This window comes from Odocoileus virginianus, unplaced genomic scaffold (genome assembly GCF_023699985.2).
Source record: "Odocoileus virginianus isolate 20LAN1187 ecotype Illinois unplaced genomic scaffold, Ovbor_1.2 Unplaced_Scaffold_2, whole genome shotgun sequence".
NCBI lineage: Eukaryota > Metazoa > Chordata > Mammalia > Artiodactyla > Cervidae > Odocoileus > Odocoileus virginianus.
In genome coordinates this window covers 5,479,320-5,495,842 of record NW_027224264.1, presented here as the reverse complement: position 1 = coordinate 5,495,842, position 16,523 = coordinate 5,479,320, and the positions used below count along the sequence as shown (strand labels likewise).

The 16,523-nt window shown below is 50.4% G+C and overlaps 1 protein-coding gene across 2 annotated transcripts in view; it reads right to left on the bottom strand.

The window, feature by feature from the left end:
* Positions 1–3,319: 3,319 nt before the first annotated feature.
* BCORL1 (BCL6 corepressor like 1) overlaps positions 3,320–16,523 on the bottom strand; it is a 60,517-nt gene continuing 47,313 nt past the window's right edge. For both annotated transcript variants that reach the window (XM_020889694.2, XM_020889693.2), the window contains 3 exons: positions 10,163–10,240; positions 9,005–9,158; positions 3,320–5,607 (listed from right to left, as the gene is read on the bottom strand). In XM_020889694.2, the coding sequence (XP_020745353.2) occupies positions 5,325–5,607; positions 9,005–9,158; positions 10,163–10,240 (515 nt within the window). In that variant the 3' untranslated portion in view covers positions 3,320–5,324. The remainder of the gene's footprint in view (positions 5,608–9,004; positions 9,159–10,162; positions 10,241–16,523) is intronic.

Genomic DNA, 16,523 nt, shown 5'->3' with positions numbered 1-16,523 from the left:
GCTGTCACTACGTGCCCCGGGCGACTCTGAACTCCTGCCCTTCGCTGCTGCCCCCTTCCTGGGACAGACTCATCGCTATTTCCTCACACCTGGTGGAAATGTCAGGCCCGGTGGGAGGGATGGAACAAGAAGTGATTCTCATGATCGTCGTTCCTCTGACCCCATCATGTATTTTTAAAGAGGCGGTTGCCTCCAGCTCCAAAGCCGCTGGATCCGAGGTGAGTGAACTCATTCCCCAGCCGTTCCCAGGCCAGGGAGGCCAACGCGGTCGCTCCCTGCAGAGCCTCGGCCTCGGCACGCCAGGCGTGCGTCCGGCGTCCGGCAGGTGGCGCTATGGAGCCGGCGCAGGCGGGCGTGTGGCCCAGCGGAGCCCGGGAAGGGAGAGGCGGTCAAGGGCGGGGCCTGCCGCTCCTGGCGGAGGCGGCCGCAGCCGGCATCTTCCTGTCCCTCTATCCTGACTCTGCGCCCCAAACTGTCCCTGGGCGGCTCTGGCTCCCAAGCAGGCCTTCCATTGCTCGGGAGCTTGGAACTTTCCCCCCAGCCCTCGCCCCCTCCACTTTCCAGGGGGAATTTAACAGTCAAACGAATACCCTCTCCCCATTGGCCGGTCGCGCCCTGGCCCCGCCCCCGTCGCCCCCCACCCCTAGCCTCCGGGACTAGCAGGTGAGCACGCGGCGGGCCTGGCCTCCGTTGCCGGCCTCCACTCTCTCCCTGGCGGCGGGAGTGAGCCCGGGCCGCGGCTGCCAGCCGCAGGGCTCCCGGCCTGGCCCACCTCCCACCGCAGTCTGCCTTTAGCTACAGTTGAAGCTACAGCGCCGCTTTCAACCTTGAAATCGGAGAGCAATTGAGGCGCCCGCGACAGCCTTCTGCCCGCGGAGGGCCCCAACCGCTCGCGGCAAGACCCCGAGCTACTGAGGGTCAGGCGCGCGGCCGGGGAGGCATCCGAGTCCGGTTGCCCAACGCTGGGGCTTGCCAGTCCGCCTCGCCGGGGAAACCCGTGGTCTAGGAGAACACGTGGAGCCCGCCCCACCCCGTGGCGGGGTCCAGAAGGCCCAAACACTTGGCGCTTCCCCCTGGCTGTTAAGCAGACTGCCCTTGGGGCGGACTCCATCCTCCCTGAACACACACACGCACTTGTCTTAGCAGGGATGGGACACATTAAAATGCCCAGCAGTCTTCCCCGTCGTTGATTAAAGTATGCAAGGGGCAGGAGTTTGCCGCCCAATTCGCCGCCCTCCCCCAACCCAAATAGGGCTGCAGTGAAAGCGGATCGTCCTTTCTCGGAGTATAGAGACTCCAAGAGCCTCCCTCTCAACCCAGCACCTCAAAGAGGAGCACTCTAAGACCATCAACTGTAGGCTCGTGAGCTCGGTATGTCGGAGGAACTAACTTCAGCTAAACAGCCATGGTTACTTAGTATGTTTCTCTTTCGTTGGCGGTAAACTGGGCCCCATTTGGCAGATGGAATAATGAAGGCTCAAAATACTAGGTTCTCTCTCACCCGCTGTCAGCCTAGGTGGGAAGTGGTGGGCTGGCTCTTTCCCTGAGGCCGCACTGAAAAGGATTAGATCGTTTAATAAGAGGCGATCGTCCTCTCCCCAGTTCCAACCTGGGAATGCACACTCATCTCCTGCTTTATGGGATTCACAGCCCATTCCTCCATTTTTGGTCTTCCCACTCTAGCAGAAGAGCAGTGAGAGGGCTCCAGGAAAGGTGTGGCAAAGGGAGCCCCAAAGCAGGAAATAAGAAACTGCTGTTTGGTGTGGCTTTCAACTCACTTCCTTTCTCCAGAGAAATAAAGGAGTGTGTGCATGCCCACACACCCAAACGCCCAGGGCTGTCCAGGAGTCGCAAAGGACCATCACCCATTCCTTTGTGATCATTCTGACTTTGCCCACTGCATCTCCATCCTGCCCTAAATGGAAATCCTTATACCCCTAAGGCTCTCCCTTCATCCTTTGTTCTAAATCGGGCAATCACCTTTTCCCTTCCCTCTGCCTGTCCCACCTCCAACATATTTTACCAATGTATTAAAAGAAAAAGGAAAAACTCATGTCACTACCTGGTTTAGAGTTCCCATGGTTCCCCAGCACCTCAGGCAAAAGTCAAAGCCATACTCCTTGGCATGGCTGGCAGGGCTCCTACATTCTCCTTCCCCACCTGTACCTTCCAGCTGCAGTGACACTGAAGTGGGTTGAGGTTTCCTGCACATACTACCCTTCTTCTTTGTCCCCAAGCCTGTGCTCAGATGTCCCCTTAGTTCAAGGGTTCCTCCCTGCCACCCCAATTCCCATTTTCCTACTTGTCAACTAGGCATCACTTCCGACCACCCCCGTGCCCTTGCCCATCCAGCTGAGCTCCCAAAGCATCCTGGGCTTAGCTGGATCCTCGCATTCATCACATGGCCTCAGGAGTTGTTTGGGAAGACTTGAGGCCTCAGGATCAGGAGATGGGGAATGAAAGCTAATGGGGAGGATTAATGCTGCTCCTCCATCTGAGCAACTCAAGGGTCACTCCTGGGGCAGGATGGCTGGATTACTGTTGGCCAGAGAGACAGACCCCCTGGCTGGTACGTGACACGGCTCTCCAGACACAGCAGCCACAGTGAGAGATCTTAAGAGCATAGCTTACAAGGGCCTCATCCCAGACCTGCAGACATCCCCTTCCCTTCAAACAGTAACAGGCTCATTCTCGAGCCAGCAGTCACAAGTCACAATCATACTTTCTCCCGCTGATTTTCAGAAGGGAGAAAAGTTGTAAAGTCTAGGATGGGCATCTTGCCTCCAAAGTAGGTGGGTCTTAGGAAAGCAGAACCATGGAAGGTCTGCACTGTGTAGGGGGGCAGAGGGGACACCGGCAAGACAGTGAGGGCAGTGAGTGACAAGACCATGAAGTCTGCTGCTCACACAGGTGGCTCAGGGCAGGAAACAGTGCTGGCAGGCAGGTGATTTCCTTGAGTTAAAGAGGATCATCCCTCACAGCCACCTCAAAGAGGCCCCCTCCCTCTGAGCATACCCCTCTGGGGAGATCAAGGACTGTGCGCACATGTGTGGGGGCACCCCCACGCAGCCTACCAAACTGATGCAGGTACTCGATTCTTCCCAGGATTTGCCCGGGCCTTTCCTTTTCTTTCCAGATCTTGCCAAGGTGACCCAAATCCTCACTGGTCACTCTGTTTTCTCATTTGCTGTGCCAATAAGGACCCCAAACCGCAAAGCAGGCTGAGGCATTTCCCCACTAACTTCATAGGGATACCCATCTTTTTTTAACTACGGAAAAGCCAATACAGGGAGCAGAGAAAAGAGACAGGAGACAGAAGCCCTGACACAGGTTTTTCAGTATGCAAGTGTTTTTGACTCCACAGCCAGTTGCTTAAAATGAAACATAAAGGGCAGCCAAAATACACACCCAAATGCAAAAAAGGAAAGGCAAACATAAAATAAACCACACAATACCATGAACCCCAACAAAACCAGAAAATTAAACCCAAAAAAACCCCTCAACTTTATATATATATATATATATATATTTTTTTTTTTTTTTAAAAAGGGAGAACAACTGTTCAAAACCAACTGGGCAGTATGGTGGAGGTGGGTAGCAGTCCTACAGAAGGGGGCCTAGAACTTCCCCCTGGGAACAAAGAACAAACACAATACAAAGAAAATAACCAACAATCCTCCTGCGAGGGTCAGGAGTCTCCAAAGAACAGATTGTCCCATCCTCAAACTGGCTTTTTTTTTTTTGCCTTTTTTTTTGTCTTTTTTTTTTTTTCCATTTTCTTCTTTTGTTGTTGTTGTTTTAGCACCTGTACAATAAAACTGTACCATCTCCAACCAGAGCCGGCCGTAGGGAGGCCCTCCTGCTTCTGGATGGTACATACTCTCTACAAGGATTGTTCGGAAAAATAGCGATTGGTAGAAAAATAAGAACAAGGGTGGGAAAGACAATGCCACAGAGGGGGCTGGGGCAAGGAAGCAGCCCAAACCCCTCCTTCTCTCTCTCCACCAACAAACCCAGCGCTGAGAGGGAGACCTGGTAGGGCCGGGCCCGCAGCCCCCTGTCCCCAAGCAGGAGTGGGGCCTGGCGGGAGACCAGTCTCCTGCCCTCACCTAGGAAAGAGCTGAGACCTGGGTTCAACATCTGGCAGGAACTCCCAGAGCCCTCTGGAAATTCCAAAGGAGAATTGGGAGGGGGGGGGGGCGCAGAGGGAGAAGGAGCTGAGGACAGAGAAAAGAGAAAGGGAAGCTTCAAAGGCAAGGAGGAAAGATGGGGACAAGGGCAAGAGGGAGCTGAGAGGCTCAGTCTCCAGGGAGGGCAAGGCTCGGGTGGGGTAGGGTGGCCAGGGGTGCAGGGGAAGAAACTGTGGAAACAAACCTATATTGTGCATTCTGAGGGCAGTGAGGATGGTGAGGAGGAGGCAACCTGTTCCTTCAAGACCCATTCTCAACTCTCCATTAGAGTAACTTATTAATTACCCCTTATTCCCACAATCCTCCCCTCCCCAGTAAACAAGCATCTCCAAACAGCAGGGCTGCTGCAAAGGGCAGGGGGGGTGAACAGGGGTGGGGGGTGGGATTGGGAGAGGGGTGAGCACCAAAGCCTCAGGATTCACCCCCAACCCCCCAGACCTGGGCCAGCACCAACCACCTTCATTAGTTACAAGTCAATGGCCCCCACCCTTCCCTGCCTCCTCCCCAGTGGTGGAAAAAAACCTGGGAGTAACTTTTTCAGAGGGAGGAAACAGCTTCAGAGCTTGATCAAGAAAGACAAAGAAAGGAGGTGAAGAAAGTCCCTCAATACAACAAGTTGTCTCAAATCGTCACAGTGATACAGACTTATCAGAAACCAATGAAACAATACAAATTAAATACTAATAAAATAAATACTATGGAAGACAAAAGAACACAGGGGAACGGAGGGGGCGCTCAGAGATTTGGGCTTTTCTCATTTCTCTTCTGGACAGGCCGTGGCCACCCAGGTCCCCGGGTTTGGTCTTGGTCACACACAAGGAAGCCAGTCCAAGGGACCCTGGCGCCACCTCCCACCACCCCTGGGACCTCTTGTCCTCAGACGTGGAGTTCAACTTTCCACCCCCATCACCAACCACAACAACAATGACGATGACAGGGAGATGAGAACTAACTGTAACCAAAAAAAAAAAAAAAAATCCAGTCACTAATGCTGGCATCGATAAGGCGGCTTCTTGTTGGTCCGTATTATTGCCTCTTTCTGCAGTCTGGTGCTCGGTGGGGGAAAAACATGGGAGGTGGGGGAGGGGTGAACTTGGGAGGAGAAAGAAGAAAAGGGAGGGGCTGTTTTCCCGGTCAACTGTTCCAAGGCTGGAACTCTACCTCAGACCCTAGGAGCCGAAGCAGCTCCACCTCGTACCGCACCAGCTCCACAGTCTCAGAGGAGCCCGGGGCAGAGGTGCCATCCATGCCTCCAGGCCTCTCGGCGGGGGTCAGCAGCTGACTGGAGGCCACCTGCCGGTAGAACTCAGCCTTGGGCAAGGTGGCGATTTCAAAGTGCGGGAACCGAGCCTGAAAGATCCTCGAGGAAAGCTTCAGCCTCTTCAGGACGTCGGTAAAGAGAAACCAGTTGCAGGGCCTGGAAAAGGCAAGAACAAAAGTTAGGGAAGGGGCAGAAGGGACAGGGTGGGGTGCAGGCACTGGGCGCTGGCCTGGCTACCCCTCCGCTAAGCCCCTGACCACTTGGGTGTCTCAGAGGTGACAATTTTCTCCTGTCCCCTATGCTGGCAGGCCCCGGGCTTTTAGCTCAATGGCAAGCACTCAACCTGTGACTGACCCCTTCCAAAAAGTGGGAGTAGGAGGGAAGTGGGCCTTCCAGAACCATGAACTCTGAGCAGGCATCCCAGCCTTCGCAACCCAGGTTACCTGGAATTTACCTTTGTGGGGACCAGTTTTGCCCCCCAGCAAGCCCTGCCAGCCTGTCTGGTTTCCCTTTCCTTGTCTCACCCCTGCTTCCCTTGCCTCCTTCTTCTCCAAGATCTTCCCCAGCAGAGGGGGGGCCGTGGAGAAAGGCCTAAACTGCGGGTAATCCAAAAGGCATTTCTCTTTGGCTCTGGAATGCATTAGACAAGTTTTTTCTCCAGCGGCAGCACCATCGTTTCTGCAGGGCTGCAGCTCACGTTACAGCTACAGCTAGTCTGACTTTGCTGAGCACACCCGACTGGGCCTGGGCGGCAGCCTGGGGACAGCTGGGAGGGGGGCTGCGAGGCCGCCCAGGGCCAGACGCTGGCTTTGACTAAACCGGGAAGAAATGCCGCGTCCCCATGTTACTGGCCCCTGTTTCCAGGGCTGTCTTTCCTCGCCATCCGCCATTCCACTGTCCCACTTCCAGCCTTTGCCACTTTTAGCCTGGACTGTATTGCATCAGCCTTCTAACTGGTTTCCCTCTGCCAAGAGTCACTCTTCCACACCCCCCACCCACCCTCACTGGATCCTCAGTTACGTTTTCTAAAAAGAAAATCAGACCTTTTCACTAGGTCACTAAACCACTTTTAATAGATTCCTAGTATCTCCAGCAAAAAAACCCTTCAAACTCTTTAGCATGATTATTATGCAAGATCTTCCAAACAAACCCCATTCAACCCCTTTGGTCTTATCTCCACCCAATTGCACTCTCACTCACACACAGATGCACACACACAGGCAGTATACCCCCACTCCACCAAGTACCAGCCATTTCATGCAGGACTAGCCCTGTTTTCTGAACTTGAATGTCTCAGTGCCGTTGTTCATGCCATACCCTCCATCCTTGTCTCCTCGGCAGCCCAGTGCAGACACCCTGTCACCCATGAGGCCTTTCTCTGATGTAACCGGTCACTCATCCCATCTTCCACAGTCTCCTGGCACTTGGCTTGTACCCCTATTATAACCCGGTAACAGAGCCCATTTCGGAAAGAATATAAAAGAAATGCAAACTGTGGTTCTCTCTGTGGTCCAGGAAGGGGAACTTGGGGGTGGACTGGAACTTACATTTTTCCCTTGACACCTTTCTGAACTATTGTATTATTTACAATAATAAATCTGCTTAGGTATGCGGTCTTTTATTAGAGTTCATGGTATACTTGTCTGTGCCCTATACCAGACTGGAGAGTCTTTGAAGGCCAGAGTTATATTCCAGCACTCTGGGTTTGACCTGGTGCAACTACTTAAGACATGATTCTGGAATTGAATGTTCTGTATGCATCTAAAACTTCTCCCCAGACCCACAGTCCTCATCCTAAAAGGCAGCATTTCTTCCGAATGACAGTGATCTCTATCATCTCACACAAGCAGCAAATGGGGTGTTCTGGGTTAAGAGAAAGGGGGTTCAGATGCCAGACCCTTGGATATTGCTTTCAAAGAATGGAGGAAAACCCCCTCAGAACACTGACAGGGGTGATCAGAATTCAGTCTTGCTTTGATGAGTCAGCAGGCACTTCTGAAGCCCACAGGACCTCAGAATCATCAGGATGTAACACCCTCCCCCCTTTTTAAGACCATAAATTCTTACATGGTGCTGCATTTGTGTGGAAGGGCAGATTCAGAACCGGTGCTCGAGAATGTAGCATCAAGAAAACCAGCTCTGCTGGGACCAAGCTCTCAACCAAATACCCACCTGCCACCCAGTTTGCTTACTGACACTCAGCCCCTGGTTGCCCCTGTTCTGTCTGCACCTAAAGCACACTACCCTGGTCCTTTTACCGCCTGGGGCCCAAGATCCTATTTCAGTGAAGGAGGTGCTGAATATGTTGGAGGAATTAATTAACTCTGCAATACTATATCCCAGAGGCCCAGCCCCGCCCTCAGGGATCAGCTTATGCCCAGAAGAATAAGGACCAAAAGCCCCTGAAACTTGATCCCTACTAGTGTCATCATAGAGGCTATTTTTATTCTTATCAGGCCAGGGGGGGAAGGGATGCAAAGAAACTGTGGTCTAGTGGTTAGAGTCGCCAAGTGAGGGGCTCCCTCAAAGGGTTCCTAATCCATTGTCTACCGCCCCCCATTATGTGCACTTCATGTGCTTTTATTTAAAAGAACATAGGGTCTGATATTTCAAAAACAGATATCAAAGAAAAAGTACACTTAAAAGTGTTTGCAAAGGTTTTGAAATCTGTGAAGACACCAAGAAGAGGACACTTAATGCTGGAGGCCAAGATCCCCTGGAGGAGGGCATGAACAACCCACTCCAGTATTCTTGCCTGGAGAATCCCATGGACATGGAGCCTGGTGGGTTACCGTCCACAGGGTTGCATGGTCGGACACAACTGAAGCGACTTAGCACTAGCACAAGAACAAAAGGCCAGTGTATTCTGTATCCTCCTAAGCAGCACGGCCATGGCCCTGCAGGTTGCTGAGCTTTCTTCTGAATCATCAAATAAAGGTGACATTGGGTCCACTCTAATGCTAAGTACCACATATATTCTAGTCTCTGAAAATGGGGGATCCTCATTATAATATGTGCGGTAATCTGAGAGGACAGCAGCAATGCCATCACCTCACCAATATTAAGGCAATGAGCAACCAGCCTGTGGATTACTTAAGGACCCCAGTGGCCCCACAGCTATGGTGAACATATGTCCTGGCTTTTCCAAGAATCTCAATTTCAAATGTTCTATCTGGCTGTCCCCAGAAACCACAAAAATGTTTCAGAGAATCTAATAGTTCACCAGCCCAGATATCTCCCAGATCATCTGTTACACCCAGAAACAGCACAAAAATTCTTCAGAGTGAATCTAGATATTGGTTTTGGAAAACACACATAGTTAATGCACCTAGCTAATCTGGGTGCATTATCTAACATCTAATATCTAATTAGATATTAGATATGTTCTAATATCAAACATATCTAATCTGGGCTGGAGAGTCAGGCTGGACTGGTCATATTTTCTCCTTCCTGCACTCTAGCATTTGTTCTCCAGGTCTCAGCTTCCTGCAGGAGAACTCCATCCTTCTCAAGATCCTAGCCCTTGGTCCCCATAGACTACTCAAACACTCACCCGTGGGACACTGACACTTGGAGGTTGTAGCAAGGGAGAAGAGGCTTATCTGAGAGCTCAAACATAAAATTATCCTCTTCCACATCATCTCCTTCTTGATCAGAGCTCCCAGGAGGATTATGGAGGAGGTCACAGGCAAACCCGTCTTTTTCCTCTGTAAAGACATCATACAGGGAATTAGTACTTAGCTACACGCATGATACCACAGAAAAGAAATGTTCCAACAAGATACAGATCCCTGGTCGGGGCCAAATGTCTCTGATCCTTGGGAGGGCGTGTGGACGTTCTAGACCCAGGAGGTAGTGCTTAGTGGCCACAGATTCATTATACTCCTCCACCTTTCAACTGGGAAAAAAGCAAGGAGGTATGAAGGATATGCTGCCCAACTGCTAGAGACAGAAGCCTGAATACACCATCAGCAGTCAGAGGCAAAGGAAAATACTTGTCCTTCAAACTACAGCTTTGAAAGTTGCCTGCCTGCATGCACGGGTCCCCAGAAACCCAGTAGCAGGGACTAGGCCTCTGACCTTTCCTAGCCGCACATTCAGGTGTGGGCTGTTCTCCTGCTCCAGCTTCCCCCAAACTTAGGAGTGAGCACCTTCCTCAATCTTGGTGAGCGCTGGATGACAGCCACAAAGAAAAGCTCACTACTCTTTTGACAGAGGAAGGCTCAGGCCGGAGCTAAGGACTTGGGAGCTGGCAGCTCTCTCAGAAACTCTATGTGCATCCTGGGGACGGGGTAGGGAGGGATGGTGGCTGCCAGATGGCGGGCTGGGTCCCTTTTGAGTGTGAGCAATACCAGAAGAGGCGACAGTGCACATGGGGGCTTCCAGCAGGGTTAGGATAAAGCCACGGAGGAGAAAGGAAGCTTGGGAGAGAGATAATTTTAAAAGTACCCAGGGTGGGGAGTGGTAGAGGGCTAATGACGGATGGCTTTGTCCAAATCAATGGCATCTGTTGATTCTGGCCACCTAGTTCTGAGTCTGGGAGAAGCATGGGCTGGAGTGGGGGGGTGAAAGGGTCTGTAAGCTACTAGCAGGTGAAGAAGGGCTACCTCCATTGGGTCACTCCTGTCTTTGAGAAGAATCAGTGATACCCAAGCAGATCCCATACATCTGAGACATAGACCAGGGTGGAAAATATCCACTTAAAGCTTACCCAACACAGAACTGCTGTAGAAGTCCCAGGAAACGCCAGGATCACCTTCTGCCCGGCCCTGGAGATCTGAGAGGTGATCTGATGAAAGAAGAAAGGGCAGTGAGAATAGGGGGTAGACTAAAAGAGGAATCTAGAAGCAAAGTACATACATTTGGCATTAGGAGAATGGGTGATGGGAAGGAAGGACCACAAGAGGGTCCAGGAGCGACCCCAGAGAGATATGCTATCCATCAGAGGCTACAAACCAGTGCCCAGAGCCAAATCTAGCCCACTGACCACCTGGGTTTTGGCCCAGTGTTTTAAACCTTCACAATTTAGTTAACTTCTGACATTTTAAAGTTGGGAGATTTCACTTAAAAATTCGGATTTCCAAGTTCTCTTGAAAAAGAAAAATCAAGAGATCTGGCAAACACTGTATCCACATTCCTGCATGTCATCAGTTGGCTAGAGGGAGAGGCGACATGTGCGTTCTCCAGTTCAGCAGGCCCCACCCAGCCTGCCTGCTCTCTAACATGATCAGTCTGAAGGCATTTAGGCCTGGGACCCCTTCTTCAAATGATGTAGGGCATTACTCTGCAGGCAGAATCCTAGATCCATCCCAGGATTTCAATCCCCTGCTGGTCACAATGTTCATATATCCAATCGTGACCTTGCCAATCCAAAGGAAGATAAAGGAAGCATAATTCCTTCTGTCTCGTCTTTGAAAACATGGATTGGTGGGGGGGGGGGGATGGCCAAGTTTATCCTCATGAAAACCTATTGCTTCCACAGCAATACCCAAAAGAATTAAGAACAGGTAATGAAACAAAAACATGTACATGAATGTTCCAGAGCAGCTCTATTCACAATCTCCAAAAAGTAGAAACAACTTAAATGTCATTCAATTGATGAAGTGAGAAACAAAATGAAGATTAACACAATGGGATAGTAATCAGTCATTAGAAGAAATGAAGTATTGATACACGTCACCTACAACACGGATGAAACTAGGAAACAAGGAGGCTAAGGGGTTAGGACTTAGCACTTTTTCTTTTTTTGGGTTCATGGCTTGCAAGATCTTAGTTCCCCAACCAGGGATTGAACCCGGGCCCTGGCTTAAGTTGGGTTAAGCTCCAAGTCCTAACCACTGGACTGCCGAATTTCCTCTCTCTAAAAAAACCATTTCAAACCACCTTTCGCTTACACAATCTGAGAACTGACATCAGGCCACCTCTTAGCCTCCCTGTTTCCTAGCTAAGCATCATCTAGATGAATTGTTTCACTTCTTGGCTCCATGTGGACAAAAAGCAGGATTCCATGACAAATTCAACTGTGTCACCTGTGGGCACATGGCCCAGTGGTTGCCAATGTGCCACGTAGTACAGTTGGCAAGCTGATTTAGCTGTGTATGGTTGCCACCTGCCCTCAAGTGACACCTGGGCAACAGGACAGGAGAGAGTCCAAAGGGCACAGGTTGGGTTAGGGTGCCCCCTGAAAACCAAATCCCAGGAGGAAGTTGGCAGGTACTCTTAAAGGAGCAGAGCTAAGTTCCCGGATGGAAGGCACCACCACATTCCAGGATACCTTCCCTTCGGGTCACACATTCTATCAGCAAAAGTGCCCATCAGCTGTTGTGAGCTACTGAAAGAAGTTTGTTTTTGGCAACCCCCTAGGAGATGAGGGGTTTCTTCTGAGAGGAAAAGACAGTCAGAGAGAAGCTTTCAATAATGTCTGAGGAGCCAGAGTGGAAAATCTTTCATCACATATATGAGATATTTTGAGTATTCCATGAAAAAACTCTTGAGGTCCCAGATGCCAGCTTATCTCCTCTTCTGTACCCTGTGCCATTTGGGAGCTGGAAGTAATTTCTTCCAAAGGCATCTGTCAGGTAGGTGACTATATTCGGCGCCTCGCCCTGCACTAGGTGTCCTGGGAGATAAAGGAATGAGATTGTAAGTTCCCAAAAGTCAGGGACTACATTTGTCCTGTTCATCACTGTCTCCCCAGTTCCAAGGCCCAGGTGCCTGGCACAGTAAGAGCATGATAAACACCATGGGGGATATAAGAGGGAGGAGAAACTACTACAAGGCGAGACTATAAAGTCAAGGACTTGCTTAGCCTGCGTGCTGGCACATAAGCATTCAAGTGACTGCGGTCACCAGAGGACTCCAGCAGAGCAGCCCTCACTCACCATACTCCTGGGGCTCCTCTCTCGGACCTGCCTTCAGAGGCCCCCAGGCACTCATCTAATTCTCCTCACTGACAACAGATCTCTGTCATTTGCAGGTGAATGTGTCTTTTTGAGATAGCCCAAAGTCAACTGGCACAGACAAAGATGCCAAAGTCAGAACTGGCCCACAAGTGGTGCACAAAAGGAACCGTCAAAGTCTGCTTGACAGGGCAGCTTCGAGGCATGTTTCCACACGTGTCTTCATGTTCAGTCAGGATGAAGAGTGACTCTTTTTCCTTGATTTTCCCTTGTCCTCCCTGTAACTTTGAGTTCTTTTCTCTTATCCTTGCCTTCAAAAAGTACCCTCAGCCCAGCAATCCTGCTTCTAGGTATATACCCCAAAGAACTGAAAACTTGTATTCAAATATTTGTTCATGTGTGTTCACAGCAGCACTAGGCACAGTTGCCCAAAGGTGGACACAACCCAAATGTTCCTCAACAGATGAATGGATAAAAGAAAATGTGATCTATCCAGACGAGGGGATAGTATTCACCATTAAAAAGGTGCTACTATGTGGACCGACCTTGAAAATATGATGCTACATGGAGGAAGTGAGCCTCAAAAGGCCTCATATTGTATGATTCCCTTTTATACGAAATGTTCAGAATGGGCAAATCCATAGAGACAAAGTAGACAGGTGGTTGCCAGGGGCTGGGGTTGGGGGTGGAGAACAACTGCTCAATGGGTATGGGGTTTCATTTTGAAGGGATGAAAATGTTTTGGAGCTAAATAGAGGTGGTAGTTGTCCAACATGGTGAACACACCACCAAATGCCACTGAACTGTTCACTTTTAAATGGTTAATTTTATCTTACATGAATTTTGCCTTGATTAAAAAAAATATGTTTAAGTATTCAATGTGAGTGGTGGCCCTGGCAATAGAAGTTTCTCTATTTCCTAGGGTCCCATTGTACCCCTGCCCATCTCCTACAACCAAGTCACCAGCTGAGGAACATGTAAGGGGAGAAAAACAAAAAACAAACACCCAACGACTGGGGGTCATATGGCCGAGGTCTCTGGCAGGAAAAACAAAAACCTGTGATTCAGTGACCTCAAGTGGTAAACTGCTAACCCTTTCATTGGTGGAAGGAAAAGCAGTCCTGAGAGTTCCTCCAATGCCCCAACCCAAACTGCAACAACTCCCCACTGGCTCCCACATCTTTCCGACAGAGGACGTAAAAGCAGTCTGTTTTCCCTTGGCTAGGCTACATATTATTCTCTTCTTCAAAGGGTCAAAGGGAAATCAGTCACATGCCTGCCTGTAATCTGGCCCAAGAAGGAGCTCTTCCAAAGGCCTCTTGGAAGGTTTGGATGGCTTGGTTCTCCAAGGACAAGGAGGAGAGACAAAGGGTTCACTGTCTGACCTCCAGTACCCAGAACTGTACCTGAAACTTAACAGGTGCTCTATAAACACATGGATGAACACATGAAGCAGCAGCACTATACCCTCCAGGGTCTCGGGAGACATGGGCCTCATGCTAAGCCAAGGCAATGGAGGAAAATCCACATTTTCAACCCACACGAATCATCAGCATCTTCTGCTTTACAAAAGAATTCACTACAGGATACCACTCCTCTGTGTATTTAAATGAGGATTTGATTCCTCGAGTTTTCCAGGAGAGAAGACTTGCACAAAATGAGGGATGCTCTACACGAGGCACAACCCTGATGCTGGCTTACCGCTTCCGTCCTTGACACCCTACAGGGACTCGCCTTCATCTGCTGCCCAGTGGGATCCCCACTAGGGGAGGAAGAAGACAGTGAATCTGTGGGGAATTTGGTTAGGCAAATGCTTGGGGATGAACAGCAAAGAGCTTTTTAACTACCTCAACCAGACAGGCAAGGTAAAAAGAAATCCAGAAGTCTACCCTGATGTATTGAGGTGTAGTGGTTAGGGAGGTGGGGCAGAGGAGGAAACCACCTCCCCAACCTTCAACCTCATTGTGCTTCCAGCAGCCACTCTACCCAGTGGTTTCTTGAGATTCGGGGCAGGGGAGAGGTAGGGAACTGATACGAAACAAGAGAAACACTCCATTGGAGGAATCGTAAAAGTTCCTGGTGATGGTTACTCAACATTGTGAATGTATGAAATGCCACTGAATTGTTCACTTCAAAATGGTTCTGTTAGGTGAGTTTTTCCTCAACCTTAAAAACTGTGTTAACCTCTTATCCCCTCACAACAGCCTTTGAGCTCAAGTCCCCCCTCCCGGAACCTACTGAGTGCTGCCAGTGCCTGCTTCCCTGGCTGCCAAGGTCCTAACCAGCTTGAGCACTTTCCCTAATGGCCAGTCAGAGCTCTGCCTTTAATTGGCACTCACTATTTGCATGGAAAAGAGGTGGCCCAGTTTTAACACTCCTTTCAGCTCCTGGCCCCCATTATGAAGTTATAGCTCTGTGCCCATAAAGGTGAGAAACAATGTCAACAATTGAATGAAGGTGTTCAGCCTGGAAAGCCTAGGAAGTGCCAGAATTTAAGAAAGTCTTCTCTTGTGTCCACAGCACAGACTAGAACTCTACTTAGTTTAAGGAGGCATTGAAGGCTTTCCAGTAGTTGGGATTAGATAACAGACATGAGAAAAGAGAAAACTATGTTTACTTCTCACTTTTTAACTACTTCAGATGGTTTCAACATTCAAACTCCTTGGGGATTTTGGAGAAGGGGTCCATGAAGAAAAAACTTTGTGACCACAGAGGTTAGTAATAGCTTTATTTGCACCCAGAGGGCCCCAAGCCCTCAGGAGGGTGGTCTCCAGCCCAAAGAGGCCTCTGGATGAGACCTACTGGTCTGAGGAGTGCTTCATGAGGTGCTTTTATCATGTTGGGATGCTCTGGATGTTCCCGTGTGCCAGCTTTCCCTGGGAATTGAGTGGAGTGCAGACAACACATGTTAGTGTGGAGGACAGTGCAGGCATTCCGTGGTGTGTGGGAAGAAGCCACAGAAGGTGGCCTGCCCCGAGCCCCATGCAGCCCGGTGATGGTCCAGCTAAACTAAACAAGAGTCCTCACTAGCCCAGAGCAAATGCCTGAAGGAGTGTCCCCATGGGGCTCTGTCCTCACAGACAGGCCTGGGCCCCAGAGCTGGTGGAGGAGACAGTCCTCCTGTCCCCGCCAGAGAGGCTGGGTCCAGCTGTGGGGTAGAAGCCTGGCTGTGGACTGGATGGGGGCAGCCAGGCAGGGGTCAGGGCCTCCCTCACAGCGTCCCATCACTCCCCCTTCCTTCGGTACCTAGAAGGCCCTTCCCACCTAGTCCTCCTTCCACAGGGACCTTCGGCTCAGGCTACTACTTTGTTTCTTCCTCCATCATCAGCTGCCTAGTTAACCTGTATTCCATAAACAAATGAGCTTGGAGCCTAGGACTTTACATGATGGTGGGGTGGGGGGTGGGGGTATTAACTGAGGCCACAGCCTGGGAGAGAGGAAACAGCCTTGGGCAAACCCTTGGCCCTGTCAGCTTCCAGGGTAAGAGGAGCTCTACCATCAACATCAAAGCCTCCGAAGAGGATCGGTGACACAACCTCCAGCTGCTCCATCCACCCAACTGTGCTTAGGCAGGCTGAAGAAGTCACCGCTGGAGTAAGGGCCAAGCTGTAATATCACACAGGAGGTGGGGTTCCTTTATTCAGAGGTCAAGTCTGAGGAGATTTCCACTGAGCATGCCCAAGCCAGACTTCCTTCCTCCCACTGCCCAACTCCGTAGAGCTATCTAACTGCAGAGAAACAGCTGTCATCCACTAATGAGAAAACAAATGCAGGTTGGCTTGTGGTGCTTGCCACGGGCCTTAACACTACTTTTCCAGAGGGGGCAAGTGAGGGAGAAAGAGCAAACAACAGGAGGATGCACAGGGAACATCACAGTTACCACAGGGTGTGAGGAATAAAGCATCTGGAGGGGTCCCAAGGGTTGAACTTTGATCACCAACAGAGATAAAGTGCAAGTGCAAAAACAAAAACAAACTGCTAGGTGTCACCTCTTTGCAACTGGCAGACCATTCAAAGCACAAGTCCACATATTTTGCCCCAAACTCAAACTACTAGTGGGGCCACTGTCCCAAAGAGAGGCCTACCTCACACATGGAGTGGGAAAAGGGCAACCAGGGCCCTGAAGAGGATGCATGCAATGAGGACACCCACAGCACAAGGACAAGAGGAAGC